This window comes from Lotus japonicus, chromosome 3 (assembly GCF_012489685.1).
Source record: "Lotus japonicus ecotype B-129 chromosome 3, LjGifu_v1.2".
NCBI classification, from domain to species: Eukaryota; Viridiplantae; Streptophyta; class Magnoliopsida; order Fabales; family Fabaceae; genus Lotus; species Lotus japonicus.
The window spans coordinates 2,295,737-2,313,890 of NC_080043.1; the positions used below are offsets into that span (position 1 = coordinate 2,295,737).

At 34.3% G+C, this 18,154-nt stretch overlaps 1 protein-coding gene and 1 long non-coding RNA gene across 4 annotated transcripts; one reads left to right on the plus strand and one right to left on the minus strand.

Annotated features, from left to right (window-relative positions):
• Positions 1–1,721: 1,721 nt before the first annotated feature.
• On the plus strand, positions 1,722–8,132 carry LOC130748969 (uncharacterized). 3 transcript variants are annotated; one of them, XR_009022812.1, is made up of 4 exons: positions 1,722–4,999; positions 5,097–5,202; positions 5,324–5,773; positions 6,709–8,132. It is a non-coding gene; the product is annotated as an uncharacterized LOC130748969 (long non-coding RNA). The 3 variants fall into 3 exon arrangements; XR_009022811.1 differs by lacking the exon at positions 6,709–8,132 and adding an exon at positions 5,928–6,228; XR_009022810.1 differs by lacking the exon at positions 6,709–8,132 and having other exon boundaries at positions 1,775–4,999; positions 5,324–6,228.
• Positions 8,133–8,653: 521 nt separating this feature from the next.
• LOC130742422 (uncharacterized) lies at positions 8,654–12,647 on the minus strand. The gene is made up of 7 exons (XM_057594526.1): positions 12,636–12,647; positions 11,850–11,957; positions 11,694–11,732; positions 11,584–11,610; positions 11,280–11,358; positions 10,508–10,585; positions 8,654–9,140 (listed from the first exon to the last, which is right to left on the minus strand). The coding sequence occupies exons 1-6, from the start codon at positions 12,645–12,647 to the stop codon at positions 10,542–10,544; spliced, it is 309 nt and encodes a 102-aa protein (XP_057450509.1). The 3' UTR covers positions 8,654–9,140; positions 10,508–10,541.
• Positions 12,648–18,154: the final 5,507 nt, after the last annotated feature.

Below are 18,154 nucleotides of genomic sequence, written 5' to 3' on the forward strand. Positions count from 1 at the left end.
CCCGGTTTTAAATATCGAACCACAGGGATTGTGAATGACTAAATTCTGTTTAAGTCTTGAGTGTGAAGGTTTGTTTTATTGAAATAGAGATATGTCGATGTAGTAAAGATAAAATAAACAAAAACTCAGAAAAGAACATGCTTTGGGTTCTTGCCCAACTAGTCAATTCAAGCACATCATTCTAAGCACATGTTCTCATGAATCTCTCCTTGATGCTATAGCCTAGTTACTCACTTATTGATTCCTCACATAAGCAATTCTCTCATACTAAAAGCTAAGCCCAATTCCTTGTGTACTTAGTCATTTATATGAGGTTTTAGATCATGCAAATTCAGGCCAACAAACCCCAACCCTTCCTCTATTCCTAGTAGCCAAGATAAAAGGGGTAATCCCAAATCGGTTCCCTAATCTATAACAAACTTCTGTTCTGATTATAGAATAGCATAAAGCAAGCATGCATACAGGCTTGGATTGAAATTCAGAAAATGGGATTCAAGAAAAGAAGAAGAACATGTGGGAAAGAACTTAAGATTATGACCCAAATATGAAAAGTTTTACATGAAAACCAAAGCATAAGAATAGAGATTAGCCAGAGCCATGCTTGGTTAAGAACATGAATTACAAGCTTGGAAGTCTCTCTCTCACTCTCCTAGATGATCCTCTACCTCTGAATTTTTGCAAAGTATGAAAAGATTTCAAAAATTCCAAAATAAAATGACTAAAATTCTATTTATAGGCAAAATGGGTGAGTCTGGGCGCTCAAGCGCCAGACACAAAGTTGGCTTCTGGAGTGCTGGCGCTCAGGCGCCAGGCATGGGCGCTTGAGCGCCAGACACACGTTTCTGGTGACTTTTTAGCTTTTGTAACCCCCCCTTTGAATGATTCCATCAATTCTTCAAGCAATTGGCCTTCCCTCTTCATGAGTTACCTGCTGAAGCACTTAAAGACAAGAACAAGTAATAATATCGAGAAATTCAAAGGGTTTTTAATCACTCTAGTCCTCACAAATTAATGGAAAAACTAATGCAAGTCCTAAACTCTATAAAAATGCAAGAAAGACTCAAATAAAACTATGTAATTGCTTAAATGAAGCAAAAACACGAATAAAAGTAAAAATGCATGAGAATGCATGAAACACTACATGAGATACAAGAAAAAGACTCAAAACTAGCAAGGAAATGACCGTAAAAAACACTACTAAATTCGGGTCATCAAAAACCATCACAAAATTGGTTTTTTTAGTTGTCATCATTAGTTCATTGACTTACATGAGTTTCAATGAATATTTGTTAGTGTTTGAAAGGAAGTGTTTGAGTTAATAGCATTTTTCTTAATAGGAATAGCCTAGTATTAGGAGATTCACTAAGGACTAAGGAATGGTAAAAACTCTTTGGTTGTTTAATGTTGTTTAATATTGTTTCATACGTTCATAGTGAGGTGATGAACTTACTTGTCTCACGATTATGAATTGTGCAATACCTTAGTAACACTAGAAAAAAAAAACACATTACTAGAAATTACGTGGGGGCAAATGCCCCCTCCCCTTATATAACGTGTATGGTTAGTGACAATTTGTGGCATTGTTCGTAGTGAATGTGATGTTAGATGTTAATTGGAAAACAAACACTAACATGAACATGATTATGATTTTGTAATTTTAGTTTAATTGTGTTTGAGTAAACATTTATTTTTGCATGTTTTGTAAGAAACTTCATTATTAACTTTGTTATAAAAAAATGAATATTATTCTAATGAAATGAAACTAAAGTTTTGAATTAAATAAAAAAAGACATTATAATTATGCTATTTTCCAAAATTAAATTTTATTCTTACTTGCCAATGTCATTGACAACTTGCCAATACTAGTCACATTAATAAATTAATTTTGTGATAATCAAACTGCATGGAAGGAGCCACCGAATTCCCATCCTAGTCCCACGAAGCTGTGTGTTTTTCAACCCACCTAGGGATGGTAGTCTTTAAGAAAGAACCCTTTATTATTTAGTTTTTAAATTCAAAATATCAATGCATTGGATTTGAGAAGTTAGGCTTTAATAGTGAAGAGAGAAAAGATAAAAAAAAGATAGTGAAGAGAAGGACCCTGAAGTGAGATTACCTTTTTGTGGATCCAGATGCCTCAAGAGACTTTCATATGAGATATTTTTGAATGTAATAAGATATTATAACATGTACATGGAAATGAAATAACTGATCAGATGAAAATTTGTGATTTTACCAAGGGAAGTTATTGTAGCGGAAGATTTATATTACATGCTTAAGTAAACCATGATTAAAGGTATCTTTAGATCAGGAGAGTTGTCTTAGATTTGTTGGATCACTGGAAGGTGGAGCAAAGTGTAAAGCATGTAGTTCCAAAAAATTTCAAGACAAAGAGCAAAAGGTTCTCAAATTTAAGTGCAAACTTCTAAAATATTGCTTCTTGTTATGAATGTGGGGGTTAGCCTTTATAGAGAGGGAACTCAACTATCGAAGTAAATCCGAGCATATCCTTTCCTGAGATCACCGAGTTCGTGTTTGTTTTTGGAATCTTTCGCGTTTTAAACTCATTAAAATGTTGAGTTTCAAGGGGATGGAAATGGCAATTTACCAATAGGATCAACACTTGAAAATTAGGCACCCTCTCATCTATCTTCACCCGTCTTCATCCGCAATTATATAAATTCCAAAAGTGGTGGTGGCGGTGGCGGTGGTGAACAGTTGTGGTGGAGGTGATGCATGGTAGAGGTGACGATGGTAGATGTGGTGAGGTAATTTAAATATATGCAGGCTTTGACCAAATAAGTCGCTTTTTTAGACTTGATTCGGTCAGTTTTTGGTTTGGGCTTGAGCCCGGCTGAAGCAAATATTAAAAAAGAACAGAGTAATGCTATATGGTACGAGAGATTATGTACGACTAGTGCACGAGTGTAATTTAGTGGCGGTTTTAAACCGCCACAAAATTACAACTGTTCAAAAAAAAAAACAAAGCTACGGTTTCTGGCGGTTTAAAACCGCCACAAAATTACAACTGTCAAAATAAAAAGAAAAGCTACGGTTTCTGGCGGTTTAAAACCGCCAGAAATTGCTTCGTGCACCACGCACGAGGCCCAAGGTCGTGCCCACAGCATTTTCCAAAAGAACATCCTACTAGCCCAAGTTGAATGCGAATGCGAAATGAGTGGTGTTTGAGTTGAAAATGAACGGGTGGAGAATGTTGAAATAAAATATCTGAAGTGCAATCAATTTCAATAACCTGTCTCATCCTACTAGCCTAGGTGTGCAGTAAGTAACCTATGTTTTGGCTACAACATACAACCTATGTGCTATTTATTTTAATTTACAGTAAAGAACTTGAATATAATTAATTGAAAATATGGTGCCTCTCAAATTGAAAGACCCAGTTCTGAAAAAATCTACATGATACCCTCCATAAGCCACCCCCATGAACTTAGAGCCATGTGGATTGCAACACAGCACACAATTTGATATCTAGGAGGGTTACACGATTATAATAATTAGGCCGCTTAACAAATGTTTTAAATTGTTGTTCAGTTATATCAGCAAAACCCGGATAACTCACACCCTTTGGGGGGAGGGTTACAACAAGATTTTGCTTCAACACATTGAACCTGTTTTCTTCCTCCTGTTCGGTAGGGTATTCTTTATCATACGCATCGCGCCAGATTTTGAAATCCTATTCCTTCTCAGTTAAGCCCAAACTGCTTTTTTGACAAAACAAAAGCCCATAAGAGATAATAATATATCAATATGTAGTTTTTTTTTTAAAAGGTAACTAACTTAAAGTTAGATGAAACATTTATCAAACATAATTTTAGATTCAAAAACATGCAAATAGGGGAGAAAATAGATACAAAACGTAGTGTTTAAATAAACACACTTGCCACATATTGAAGAATAGCTTTTTAAACGGTTTATTAGCGGGGATTCCAAACCGCCACTAATTGTGATTTTTTTTCCAAAAAACATAGATCAAACTGGAATTGAATGAACACCCGACACGAACTATTTTCAACATTAAAAATTAAACAAATATATTGACTACAACTAATTGAGGCCAAAATTTAGTTATAGAAAGATCAGGGTGAGATGCCAAACAACTATAAATGAAAAATATAAGGTCTAGTATATATTACCACATAAGCCCGATTCAATTCTCCAACAACACTCTCACCATCCTCAAGACTGGAATAATAATAACAACAATATTTAAGTATATATCTATAAACTCTATAAAGGAAGAGTTTTTGCACCTTGGGGTAAATATGTCAATGAATATATAATTTTAAAGATTATGAAGCTTGACCATGGATATTTTCGTAAAAATGTCTTTTATTTCACTTGGATTGAATCTCAGCCATTTATTCACAATAAATTATTAGTTACGGGGATCAAATCTATATCGTTGAAATCCTCCATAAATCGTTTGCGTTTCTCAATTTTCATCCGTTTTCATAATTTAGAAAGGTTTCTCTCTGAAGTCTGAACGTTCAAGTTTCTAGCTGTGCTCCGTTTCACTTCCCTTTTCCTTCCCATCTTCCCATTCGACGGTTCCCAAAATCTACCACGTCAAAAAGAGAGAGAGAGAGAGAGAGAGAGAGAGAGAGAGAGAGAGAGAGAGAGAGAGAGAGAGGAGGATGAGATTGGAGGCGACAGACGTTGAGCGGCCACCGTCAGCGGTAGAAGAGAGCACCAGTGAGGCCAAGCCTCTTGGCGGAGGTGAAGGAGGCGACGTGGAAGACTCGGAGGAGGTTCGTAGGTTGTGGTGTTGCTGTGGCTTGGGGTTCGTGTTGTGTGGCGCTTCATTCCCTTTTCCTTCTCTTTGCTGATTCTTCCATCTCCAAACGCAGGTTCTCCTTTTCTTAAATTTCAGTTGTTATGTTTTGTATTTTTCATCTTCTGGGCTTCGTGCAGGCGGTGGTGCTGCGATCTGCTCTTCTTCCTTCCCTTCTCTTTCCTGATTCTTCATCTCCCAGCCCAGGTTCTCATTTTCTTAAACTTTGGTTCTTTTCTTTCGTCTTCTGAGCTTTGTGAGTCTCTGATTGTTGTTTTTTTAAGGGGGTTGTTTGCTTCTGCAGACGGTGGTGAAATGATCTGGGATTTAGGGTGTCGCTTTGCATCACCTCCATAGGTCCGCCGCTCTTTCGATCATCAGGATTTGGTCAGGACATTCTTTCTTCCAAGGTTCTATTTCCATGTTTGTTGTTTTCGTTTTGCTAATTTATGCTTTCACCCAATACCATTGCATGTTTTGTTCTCTGTCTGTCATTATGTGGGAATGATTTGGGTTTGACATTTTTGTTAGATTATGGTGGCTTCTACACAACCTTGATGCTGGTCTGGATTCAGGCTTGCTGATCCCTTGGCCTATGGAATTGTCAATCCTTTCTTTCTTTGGCTTAATATTAGCATCCATGTTTGCTAATGAGATTTAGATTTGGCTACCCTGCTATACTCTTATCATTCTTGGTTTCTTTGCTTTTCTTCATTATGATTTTTCCCCTGCTATTAAGGATACTTTATCATTGCCCCAATGTGCTTACTTTGCTTCTATTCAAATATGCTATTAGCCCACTTTAAACAATAACCTTTTGTAGTTAGCTTCAATATGTAAAGCTGCATATTCCTTACACACTATCAAGCATATTTTCAATGGTGACACTTATAGCAGGTTCTCTACTTTTGGCTGAATGGCCAACACGAAGCAGTAGGTTGGAGGGGAATTTGGATCCTTGGTGGTTGATATTATTGCAAGGTAACATTCAACGTGTAATTTCTATAAAGATTGTACTATAATTTCTATTTTTTTTCTTTGCTATAATATTTTGATGTCATTGCTATGTTTACATAATTTTGTGAAGTAAATTTTATTAGTGGTAATCTATAAATTCTTGCTTTTGGCTTTTCAGTTAACAAAAAGTACAACTTAACAGAGTGCTTGGGTAGTAGCTTATGAGAAGTGAGATATTTTCATCTTTCAGTTTTTACTACCGGGCTTTGATTTATTTGCTTTCATAGATGGGTTCACTTCTAACTTGAATTCTTTTTGCTAAGATGTCAAGTGTAGGTTACATATATTAATAACGATTTTTCTGTTTGTCCTCTAAATTCCATCACACAAAGAAAAGATTCTCACCCTTCCCAGGGCAGTGTTTGAGGGGTTTTTGTAATCTAATTATTTGATTTGGAAAAATGAAGTGTTGTCTTTCAGAGTTTCAAAAATTACAAATTTATAGGTTTCCAGAAGGTGATTCTTTGATTTGCTATTTGCTTCATGGTTTCCATTCTATATGGGGTTTGATTTATTTCCTTATCAGTTTTTATTTTAATAAATGACCTGAAAACATATTAATATTAGAATTTCGAACAGAGTCATAAAAATGGCTAGGTGCACTACCATTTTCAATCTTAATTCTTCCCTCTCCCTTTTGAAGTTAACTTTTGTTGCCTTTTTATTTGGGAGGGATGACTTGGTTCATCAAAATAGTTAGTGAGCAGTTTTTTAGCTCTATCATTTGCTGAAGTTGAATAGCATGTTCTGTGATTTTGAAATTGAAGACGACACTCTATCTCTTTACCTGTTTAAATTTTAATTTTTTCCGTGCTCTCGATGATTCTGTTATTTACTCTTCGAGTTTTCTTATCTCTCTATCTCTTTAAACTTCAATTATTTTCTTGATCTCTTTGCAGTTTCCTCAGGTGCATGACTCTTTGGTCAACTGACCTCTTATTTTCTTACTAGTATTTTTTACCCGTGCGATGCACGGGGATATTCATTTTTTTATTGCGTAAAATTTTAAAATATGTGTTATTGTTGTTATATGTATTAAAAGATAATGGACATTAATATTAATATCACACACACCTATCATTATCATCCCCCAATGTGTACACACTTTAAAGTGTGTTACATTCTCACTACCGCTACACATTAGGGTGGTTGGTGTTAATAAGGGTGTGTGTAGTATTTTTAACAATGGCCAAAGATAATTTATGGATTAATAAAGGATAAAATTTAATTTTAGATGTAAGAAAATATTAGTTTGTAAGTATTTTTATCATGATAAATGTGTTTGTTTTTATCTTGCAAAAAAAAACTATTTTATAAACATGTAAAAAGAAATCTAAGAAATAAAAGGGAGTTAAAAAAAGGAGAGAAAAAATGAAAATACATGAGAGTATTAAGCTAGGAAAATTATGGGAGGTAAATTTGATGTGCATTTAGGTAATTTTCATATAGATTTTTATTTTTTGTTTCATGTGGAATGGAAGTAACTTTCCCATATGAGAGATAACCTCACATGATATGAATGTTCTCTACTCGAACATGATTTCCTTCAAAGAAAGACGTCTTACCCAAAAAGAAAGTAATTTTCATTTTTTTTGAGGTAACAGTAGTTTTCATATAGAATAATTGTTGATTGAGCACAAAAACATAAAAAAATGGAAAACATAAACATATTTTGACTCAGGAAGTTTTAATTCAAATCCTAGTATTGTGACCCGTGAAATACACGGAGATATTCATTATTGTTTATAATGTGTATTTTTTCATATTCTTGGTTATTTTTATAGATTTACGAAAAGAAGAATCATGAATTAAAAGAATAAAATTCATTTTAAATATAGAAATTGTTGAATCTGCTTCACACCGGTGCTGTCTTGCCTGATTTGGGAGTTTATGCATCTTGAAGTTATGGCGGATTTGTTTTGCATTTTTTTAAGCCAAGAAAAGGTTTTTACTTAGATATCCAGATAACTTTACTATGGAGTATGTATATGAATCTCACATAGAAAAGAAGAGCTTACCTAGAACAAATTGTCGCCCTTGACTGGCTAAATCCCAAAATTTGTTGTACACTTGGTGTTTTCATCATTGCACCTTAAATTGCTCTATGTTGCAAGGTCTTCAGAACTTACACATAAACTACTTAACGCTCAATTTCTAGTATGCTTCCATCAAACATGGTTCCTTTCAACTGTGTACCCAATCTCAAACTTCATCATCAACATCCCAAGTTTTTGGTCTTACACAAATGATCTTGCAAACTATATATTTGTGGTCATCCCAAGTTTTTGGTCTTACATAGATGATCTTGCAAACTATACATATATGTGCTACCTTTATAATCTTGCAAACTATATATTTGTGGCCATCATCATCGTCGCAACCTTATCGATTCCTAACAATGAAGAAAAGATTTAGTTGAATATAAATGCATTAATTCCATTGTAGTAATAACTAATAAACTAATTTCATAGTAAAGAAGATAATCAAAGCTAAATTGTCCATCCTTAATCGCATTCTAGATTACTTAATCAAATTAAAATCGATGAGGATGTAAGCATGGGATAAATTCATCTCTACCATGATGAACTTAAATAGAAAGTTTCTAAAATATAACAGTCTTCTGCAAACAATATGAGCTTGGGAAAGACGGATATTGTTCTGAACATGGCATGAAAAACTAAAACGCATCTGAAAAGTTTATGAAGAAAAACTCATACCACGAAAACATACCATGCACTAATAGAGAATAAATGGTGAAAGTAAAAGCCAAGAAAAACTCAAACGCATCTAATGATGAAATGAGTAAAAGTAAAAGCCAAATAGTGTAAAAGTCAGATACATAAATGCTAGTGTAAAAGTCTTCCATCTTTTTACTTCATATTCACTATAAAGCACAATCAAATGCGCTAGTATCATATCTTCCTTTCCTATAATACATCAGTACTCCTATAGGAACTCAACAATGACTTCACTCCAATTCTTCTATTAGTGGTAGTATTCATCATCACATCTACATTACAGCTTCAAATGCATTTTGCAACTGTACATCTAAAAAGATAGTTAGGTCAACGAAATGTCACAATACTTTTGACAAAAATATGTTTACCGTTACCCTTCTACTGTTGGATGAAAGCACATAAGTATTTCTATTATCCAACTACTTTTGCAAGGGACTTAATGCTTATCCCTGAGTTATATAAAGATCAAAGGTAGCGCCAAGGCTTGAAAAAAACTTTCCCCTCCAGTGAAATAGAATGGTCTTCTCCAGATATAGAATCCCAAGTTCCCAACCTAACTATCTAGAGAAAAGGTAATCTAGCATGTCATTTTCCTGCCATAGAAGGAAATTAAAATTAAAATAGAACCATTAAAGCAAGTGAACTAATAATAAGAAAATAAGAAATGAAGCATAAATTCATTCCCATAGAAGAAAACGAATAAGAGAATATGACACATGTGAATGATAGTAAAAGAGGTGAAAAGAAAAAAATTACACAATGTAGCATGAACAATAAGAAATAAATAACAATCAAAAATTGAAATAAAATTGAATATTGACACACACTATAAGTCTTGCTAAGTAGTGGAGAAAAAAGCAGTTATAGAAGTGAATATTGCTGCACTGGGTTTTCTTCGCATGAATGATGCATGCATATGTGTGCTAACTTTAGACATCAGCAACTTTCTTGGACAAATGTAAAGCTAAAATGTGTGTTTCATGCCTTCCAAGTTCATTCAACTAAAAGTAAATGTCAACTTTCTTTTTGTAAGTAAGCAGTTTCAATAGCGCACTATTCAGAGAAATTTATAAGTTGCTAGAATATAAAAGGTATATATTCAGAGAAATTTATAAGTTGCTAGAATATAAAAGGTATATTTGAGATAGAAACAGAGATAATACTCGAACTAAAATGGTAGAGCAGCAAATTACCATGTGTCCTGATTCATGTGTTTAAAAAAATCTGCATAAAAAAGGTATTTTTTCCGAACAATATCCATATGTCTATCAAGACACAATTAGTTTTAATTTTTTTATCGATAACTCATTGATCATGAGGAACTGCTCAACTTTTGAACTGCTTCATGCAACCCACCAGTGTACAACCAAATCTCAATAACATGCCACATTTAGTAATTAGGGAGCTATATGAGGCATGAAACACTTTTATTATGAAAGAAAATAACATAAAAATTCAATATAAGTGACAAATTTAAACTTACTACGGTGAAACTATCAGTAAGCATAGGTGAAAGAGGCAAACAATCAAAATGGTGTTGTTCCCAATTTAGAACTTATTACTAATGAGTCCTCTGGTTCCTGAATAATGGTTGCTCCCTGAGACATCAATTTACAACAGCAAAACAGATTTTTTCATGTTCAGTAAAATTATCAAATGATGTCAAGTTTTAGGAGTGTTTTTTGCAAGTTTGGACATGGAGAAGAGAAATTTGAGTGATATACAATCTCCAGAACTTATGGTCATGCTTTATAATGTAAATACAATGTTGATCAGTTGTAAATTTTGACTTGGAGACTTCATAGTCATTATATTGCAGAATGTGTAGAGTTTCAAGTTTGCCAGGAGTAATTGATGAAATAATGCCTCAAGGAATGACTTAAGTGTAGAGTTTGACGTGCACAAACAGAAAAGGATGAGGAAATGTTAAAAAGAAGCAAAATAAAAGAAGATTTTATACCGGTGTTGAAGATGAGGATTTTGATGAACGCCTCTCAACAAACACTCTGTCCCCTTTCCTTCTCTTTCAATCTTCCACCTTCTAGTCCAAAATCAAAAGAGAAATACAAATTAAAATAAAACCATAATAAGTGAAGTAAGTTGAACAGAAGAAACCTAGAATCAAAAGATTGAATAAAAGAAACAGGCATAAATCACATTTTTCAGCCTAGTTTATCTGAAGAACTAATAACAAATCATGTTGTTATATAAATTTCATAGTTTATCTGAGAGAAAACCTCACAAAACAGCCCTTTTAATCAAAATCTTCCTTTTGTTGAGCAATAAAAACATGGCAAACATCCACCAAGACTTAAATTCCCTTTTCCCGAGCCCTGAGCTTTTCAGCAGCCACATCAACATTTTGCTGCTTAATTCAACCAAATGAAGAAAAGAATTTTTCAGCAATGAAGAAACATGAGTGCAGAAGTATCAGTCTCACTTGTTAGTGCGGGTGGACTTTGTAAAGATAATCATTTATACGAAACACAACCAATCATATACTTTAGCGATTAGAATTTCCTGTTATCAATTTCTCTCCTTTTTTTCCAGGCAAAGATGAACGAAATCTATTAAGATTTTTTTGTTGAAACCTCCATTAAATTTATAGTAACAGAAAAAGCACTTGTGAATTTTCCCCAAATAAAAGTGAAGACTTTGCATGGAAAGTAAGAATAGCATTCGAACCCATCTTCATTATCTGTCAGAAAATACATTGAGATTGAAGATTGAACCTGTGGGAGAAGACCAAAAAGAGATGACAACAGGTAAACCCTCCAAGCCAAGCCTCTCAGTATTGCTAAAGCAAATTCCCTGGGTGAAAACAAAAACAAACATGACATAAAGGAACTGCTGCAGAAACAGTATCATTATTGATTTCAAGCAAAATTGTGAAAGACAAAAATAAAAGGAGTAAGCCCGAATTCCACGAACATATACAGAAAACCAAAACCCATTTAATAATCTCAGATTCACATTTTTTAAAATCCAAATAACATAATTGGTCAAAGAAAACCAAAAAGAACTTAAATTTCTTACCTTCTGATGAACAACTTTGCGCTGGAACTGATTCATATCTAATAAAAATCAGTAAGGATTTAAGTTGAAGAATCTGTGAATGGAGAGTGGAAGAGGGTTAAAGAACTTACCTTGTAGTCGCTCGCAGATGGAGAGATATGGTGGTGAAACTGTTTCAGATTAAACAAAAAATAATCACAATCAGTGATCAAAATGAGGGACCTGTGAAGATGAAAAGGGGTTGAAAGGAGAAGGTGGGAAAAAGGTAAGGAGAAGGTTGTTCTTACCTGATTGAAGATCAGAGCTCCCCAATCTCCATCGTGTTCACCGCCTCGAACCGCAGAGACACCATCGTGTTCGTGTTCAATTCTCTCTCTCTCTCTCTCTCTCTCTCTCTCTCATGTGAGCAGCGGCGCTGCTAGGTTAAGGGCACGGGGAAGGGCGAGGGAGGGTGTCGAGGAGGTGCTGAAATCAGAGGCAGCACGGAAAAGCAGTGTGTCTGAGAAAAGGTTTTAAACGACTTGAAACCTAGAAACGGCTGAGAGAAGGAGAAAAGGAAGAAGGTAAGGTGAAAGGGTATACAGTTTTGAAACTGAAAAGCGTTTCACTAATTTAATAAATCCATTGAATGAAAGAATGAATGAAATTGATATGAATGAACTGCTGAGATCAAACCTGAGTGAAATAAAATGACTTTTTTACAAAAATATTCATACCCAGCTTTCATAGATATTGAAATAAATTGCTGAAGGACTTTTTTGCCCCCAAGGCTGCAAAACTTTGCTTTTATATATATTATAGATAGATTATAGATTCCCAAGTCTATAGAGCTCTTTTAGTGAATGTGAGTATGAGCTGTTTGATGAATTGACCAGTTTAATCTGGTTGGTTGCCTCACTCTAATCCAATGTCTGGCTTATGTGACTTGCATTTTTTACCATCTCTTTGATACTCTTTTGTATGATTATGGATTTTCTGTACCATATGAGAAGCATTGGATGGCATAGAGATGATAACACACCCTACCTCAAGCAACATCACCTTTCAGTGAGGTTTATTCAACCTTTTTTTACGTAAGCAGTCATGTTGCACGAAATAAAGCACAAATGTTCTTCAATTTATGATGCACGAAATGGAAGCATATCATAAACATATTGTTCTTCGGCAGAACCGATGAGAATGCCATCAAATAGTATGGTAAGTTGGTAACTACGGATTCAAATTAAAAACGGAAGGGGAAGATAAGGAAGATGACTTCTATATTTTTATTTCCCACTTTTCTCAGGAAACATAGGAGATTATCATAAAGGAGGCAATAAAATAGGGGAAGCAACAAAGCTGCCATGTCAAAGTAATCAAATTGGAATGAATCTTTCATTCTTTCTTAGTCAAGGTATATGTTAGATGTGACTATTGAAATCTTAAGAGAGGTCTCCATTCACTTATAATAATTAATAAAGAATTGTTTGTTCCAAGAATTTTCGTTGCTGTGTAACATTTCTAATGTTGAAATAACTCCATCTGTGTACCAGATCAGGGCAGGTTTATGCGAGTGTGAATTCCCTCAGTATTGTGACTCTCAAAGATGAGTTTCACCAAGATGGCAATGAGAAGGTTTGACATATAATTCATCAAATGCCTCTGTTATAGCGAGTTTCAATGAGCATAACTTTATCTGCACAAGAGGAAAATGATTGAAGGTACTTCTTTTCTTTCTCTAATTTATCTCCTTCTACAGAGCCTTCATTTGAAACCTTTTGACTTGAGTATTTCTTTCTATCTTTGAACTAATCTGAATCCCCTTTCTACTTGGCAAATTAAAAGAATTGTAGGTGCTTCTTTTGTTTCCTCATTTTTATTGCTTGCAATTTTCTCTTTCTTGCAATTTCTATCTTTACTACATGATTTTGTGCACATGTTTATTGGCTTTCACACATGATTTGTTGGGTGTGTCTATAAAAAAGTAGTTTCATGTATTTTTGTTTCAATGAGCATAACCTGAGGTCTGTTATGCTTTTATTAGTTGGTTCTTGATACTACAGTGCTGAATTTTATATTTGTGTGCATTTGCCCTTGAGTAATAGATTAGGAAGCTTTAAATGGATAGTTTTAGACATTGAATAGCACTTGACTTTACATAAGACTTGGACTCTAAAATATCAAATCGCTTAAAAGAGGAAACTGGATAAGAGAAACAGGTGGTAGGATTCTACCAGTTAAATTGTTTGACTGAGTCTATTTTCAAATTTATATTATTCTGATGGTTTCAAATTCTGATGTAACAATTGCAATGCAGGCCAATGAGTATATAGTTTCTGAAAAGTTTCTTTTCATGACTCTTTCTAGATTCTTTTGTCTATCCGGTTACTCACTCCCTGTTTATTTGTTGGCTTGCTGAAAAAATTTCAGGAAACAAGGTCATGCTTTTGTGTTCATTGCTTTCACGCTTAGTGGCCTCCCAGGCACTGGGAACCAAATGGATTCAATATGTTACCAAGAAGAAGCAAAGTGCAAGTTGTGCCAAGAAGAAGTCAATGGTGGAGCACACACAAGAGGATCATGAAGCTCGCTCATGGTAACATCAAATACAGTACCAAGTCAAGAGCCTAGAGAATGTGCAACTGGATGTGTTCAGTGAAGCTCCATCCTCAAGCTCATCTTCATCTTCCCGCCACAGTCCTATTCTTGCCAAATTTCTCAGATTCAAATTACAAGCTGAGATGATGAAGGGTCTCAAACAGTCCTCTTTGTGACAGGAGAGTGTGAAATCAAGCTAGCATTAATTTTAAAGTGATCCATGTTTATTTATCATAAAAAAGTGATCCATGTTTATGAGATGACTACGTTTCATCTATCAAGTTTCATGGCCACATGTTATGCTATAGAGATGACTTGACATTGGTGAATGCCATATGTTACATTATCACATACTATTTTTTATTAGGAGGGCTTATTTTATATGTAATAATTTATTTCCTCTTATTTATATGTAATACCTATCATTATTTAATTATTTGTTCCTAATTACCTATTTTTGTTGGTTTAGTGCTTCAATAGATATCTTTTTTTTCCTTATATAATCATCACATATCCTGGAGTTTCTTTGCGGAATATTGATTGCATTGCGGAATAGTGATTGCATAAGGCACTCATTTGCCAACAGTGTCTACTAAATCTATCATTTTTTTCTTTATGCTTTCTTGGCATCTCCTAACTTGCAACTTATAAATAGCCTTCTGCATTTACAGATGCTCGGACATAACTAATTTAAATACAGAGGTGAAACTTGGAGAGCATAAAATACCACATGTCTCAATGTAAACCTTGAGTGTATCATAAGATTCAAGCAGGGTGGTTGAAATGAAGGAATGCTTCAGGTGTGATATGTGATACAAAATTATTTCGGACTGAAAGGAAAATTTCACTGCATAGTTATAAGACCTGCAATGCTACATGGGACTTAATGTCGGGTGATTAAGAGCCAACAGAAAAGTAACCTTGGTGTTATAAATGTGAGGAACTTATGTAGGATGAGAAGATATACAAGACAACAGATCATGGTATCCCAATGATTTCATTAAATTAGAACATAGGGAAGTTAGCAAAGTCATGGAATCCCAATGGGATTTTAGTGAAGCTTACAATTGAGCAATAAAGGTGCATAAATTACTAAATTAATTTTTTAACGAAATATTGTTAGGAGAGTTACAAAGTGATGGAATCCCAAGGGAATTGTAGTGAAGGTTGCAATTGAATATTAAACACCATTAAGCCTATTAAAAATGAAATTGATGTCAATTAACCACCCACTACACACCTAAGGAAAAACTACAAGGAAAATAAGAATGATCCAGCTTCCTAGGCAAAATAGATTGACAAAAAATTCCAATACATTATATGATAAATTCGTATTTATTAGTCTATTTAAAATTTAATTTATACTTGCCATTTGGTTTCCTTCTTTAAAGTTAGAATCCACACTCTTGAGCTCTATATATAGATACAATAGTATGTGCATAAACATCAGAGCAAGAACTAATATTTAGTCATGTCTAACTCCATAGGTTCATATTCTCTCATGTCTCACTCTGTCCCTCCCTTTGCATTTGCGATTATGCACACTGAATCATGGGTAATGATTAATTTTGTTTCTCTATTATTTTACTCTCTCTTATATGTTTTTATTTTGGCTCTTATATACTTGACGCAGAACTATGGTAAGATTGATGAACATGTGATGCAATACTTACAACTCCCAGATGATGGAGAGTTTCTCCTTACTGGCCCATTTGGTGTGACCAAAGAGGTGGGCTTTACTGTGGTAGACAACAAGGCTTACCTAATTCTTGGATGGTGTGAGCTTCGACAATTCTACAATTTTACAGGAAATTATTGGTTCCTCTTGAAACATGTGAACAACTATAACTTTCACTTTTCAATTTTGGATGCAACATTTGCTCAGGTGAAATATCATGTTGGCCTGTGAATGTAAACAAGAAAATGTTGATATTATGAGTGAAATATTCCATGTGCCTAAACAACCAGCAATGCCAATGATCTACAAAAATCCAAGTGGTTCTGCTGTTGTGTTTTGGTTTAAAAATAAGAATCCTTCATGTGTGTTGACACTTTCAAAAAGCCAATCTGTTGGGAGTTTTGTGGTAAGCATCACAAAATATTTTTCTATTTCTTCCTTAGTTTCACTAATTTTTTATACTCAAGTTTTGATGATCTTTTTCATTTTTTAGGCCTTGCCAACTAAAATTGGTGCATTTGTTCGCCAATTTGGAGTTTCTCCATTGAAGCTTCGAGGGCATGTGGGTGGTGATGTTACGTGCAAGGTGCTGAGCAAAAAACAAGAAAGATGTGAGGATTGGATCAGGCTAGAAGAAATTTTGTACACGTAATGGGGTTTGTACAAGAGATATGTGTTGCTTTAAATTTACAAACAATGTTATTTCAACTAGCTGAGATACACTAATCAATACAGATAAAAATAATATTAATCTTCCATTTGAAAACAACAAGTCAAAAGACAAAAACAAAGTAACAATACAAAAAAAAACAAAAATTTAATAAAAACAAAACATAAGAATTCATAGTATAATTTTTTATAATCTTTTAATCAATAGAATATATTTAAATAAAAACATATTTAACAAAAAACACAAAAAAAAACCCAAAAGTGAATATCCCCGTGCATCGCACGGGTAAAAAGTACTAGTAAAGATATAAGCATGAAGTTGCATTTCTTGAAGAGATTGCAAAGTGAAAACTTTTGGAGAACAAGACCCAAACTAAACGTTGAAATTAACAAAATAATTACTACTTTACAAGACCTTGATCAGAAAACAGTAAGAAACTACACAACAAACAAACCAGTAAAGTCATCGTGATTGTGAAGAAACTTCAATTGATGATGTAGGTTTTATGTGATTTATTGTCAGTGAAGAATGAGCTCAAACTTGTTCTGGAGGATAGGCTACACATTGTGGTCCAGGCGCTGCTTTTTGTGGGTTTTGGAAATTGATACCTTATCATTTCAGGAGTAATCGTTCAACACTAAAACTGGCTTAGGTGCCTCAAGAGACACAACGTAGTCAAAACTATTGGACCTATATACAATATGCGAGCAAGAGTGGTCAATCATTCTAATTTTGTCACTTTGGATGTTACTGCACGACCATAGTTTCTACGGTGAGACCAAATTCATCGTGGACAGTCGTAAAAAAGTTAAGGAAAATTGGTTTTATCCAATCATTCCACTGTTATTTGAGCTTTATTGTGATTTTTCATTGTCTATCCAAACATGATTTCTAACAGCAAAGAAGCATACCAATTTCATACATGAGGCCGTACAAAGCTTGAGCAACCAGACCTTGAAGGGAGCCAAAGTACCAGTGGATCAATTGCTAGCCGCATCTCAGAATGAACAAAGTAATAAAATAGCTGAATCTCATCGTGTTCTCCTACTCCAATGTATCTGAATTTATGTACAATAATTTATTTTTAATATATCTTAGAGATTCTAATGTCAATCCACTTTTAATGTAGTGTGTTTGAAAATTCTTGTATAACTAATACTAAAGAAAAATTAATTATTATAAAAAGATTATGTGAGTAGCTCCTATATATCAGAAAAGGTTATGGATATTGACCCGGTAAGCTTTTGACAATGACACTTGATGCAATTGAGTTGGATAAAGCAAATAGGAGAATGCAGCCCCAAAACATTTGGTACGTTTTTAGTAACAAGGTACTTGGGTCTTTGGGAACCTGAGTTGGGATAACATGGATTATTGATTTGAGTTCCATATCTGGGTACATTTACCCGTTGAGTGTTCAGTGTGTAATTCTGACATGCTTGGGCCTGCTTGAATCTTTCTTGCAATACATATTGATTGGTCAGTGCAATAATGTTTGATTTTGAGAGATAAGTAGGATTTCTTCGTGGCCTCCTGAGATTGATTGAAAATTTCACTTAGTAGCCCAATTTGAGCCTTAGCTGGTAGTTTCCTTGGTGTCTTACTTTGGTGAAATGCTAATTTGGATCAAGTGATTCATAGTTATATTAATGAAAAGAGCATGATGA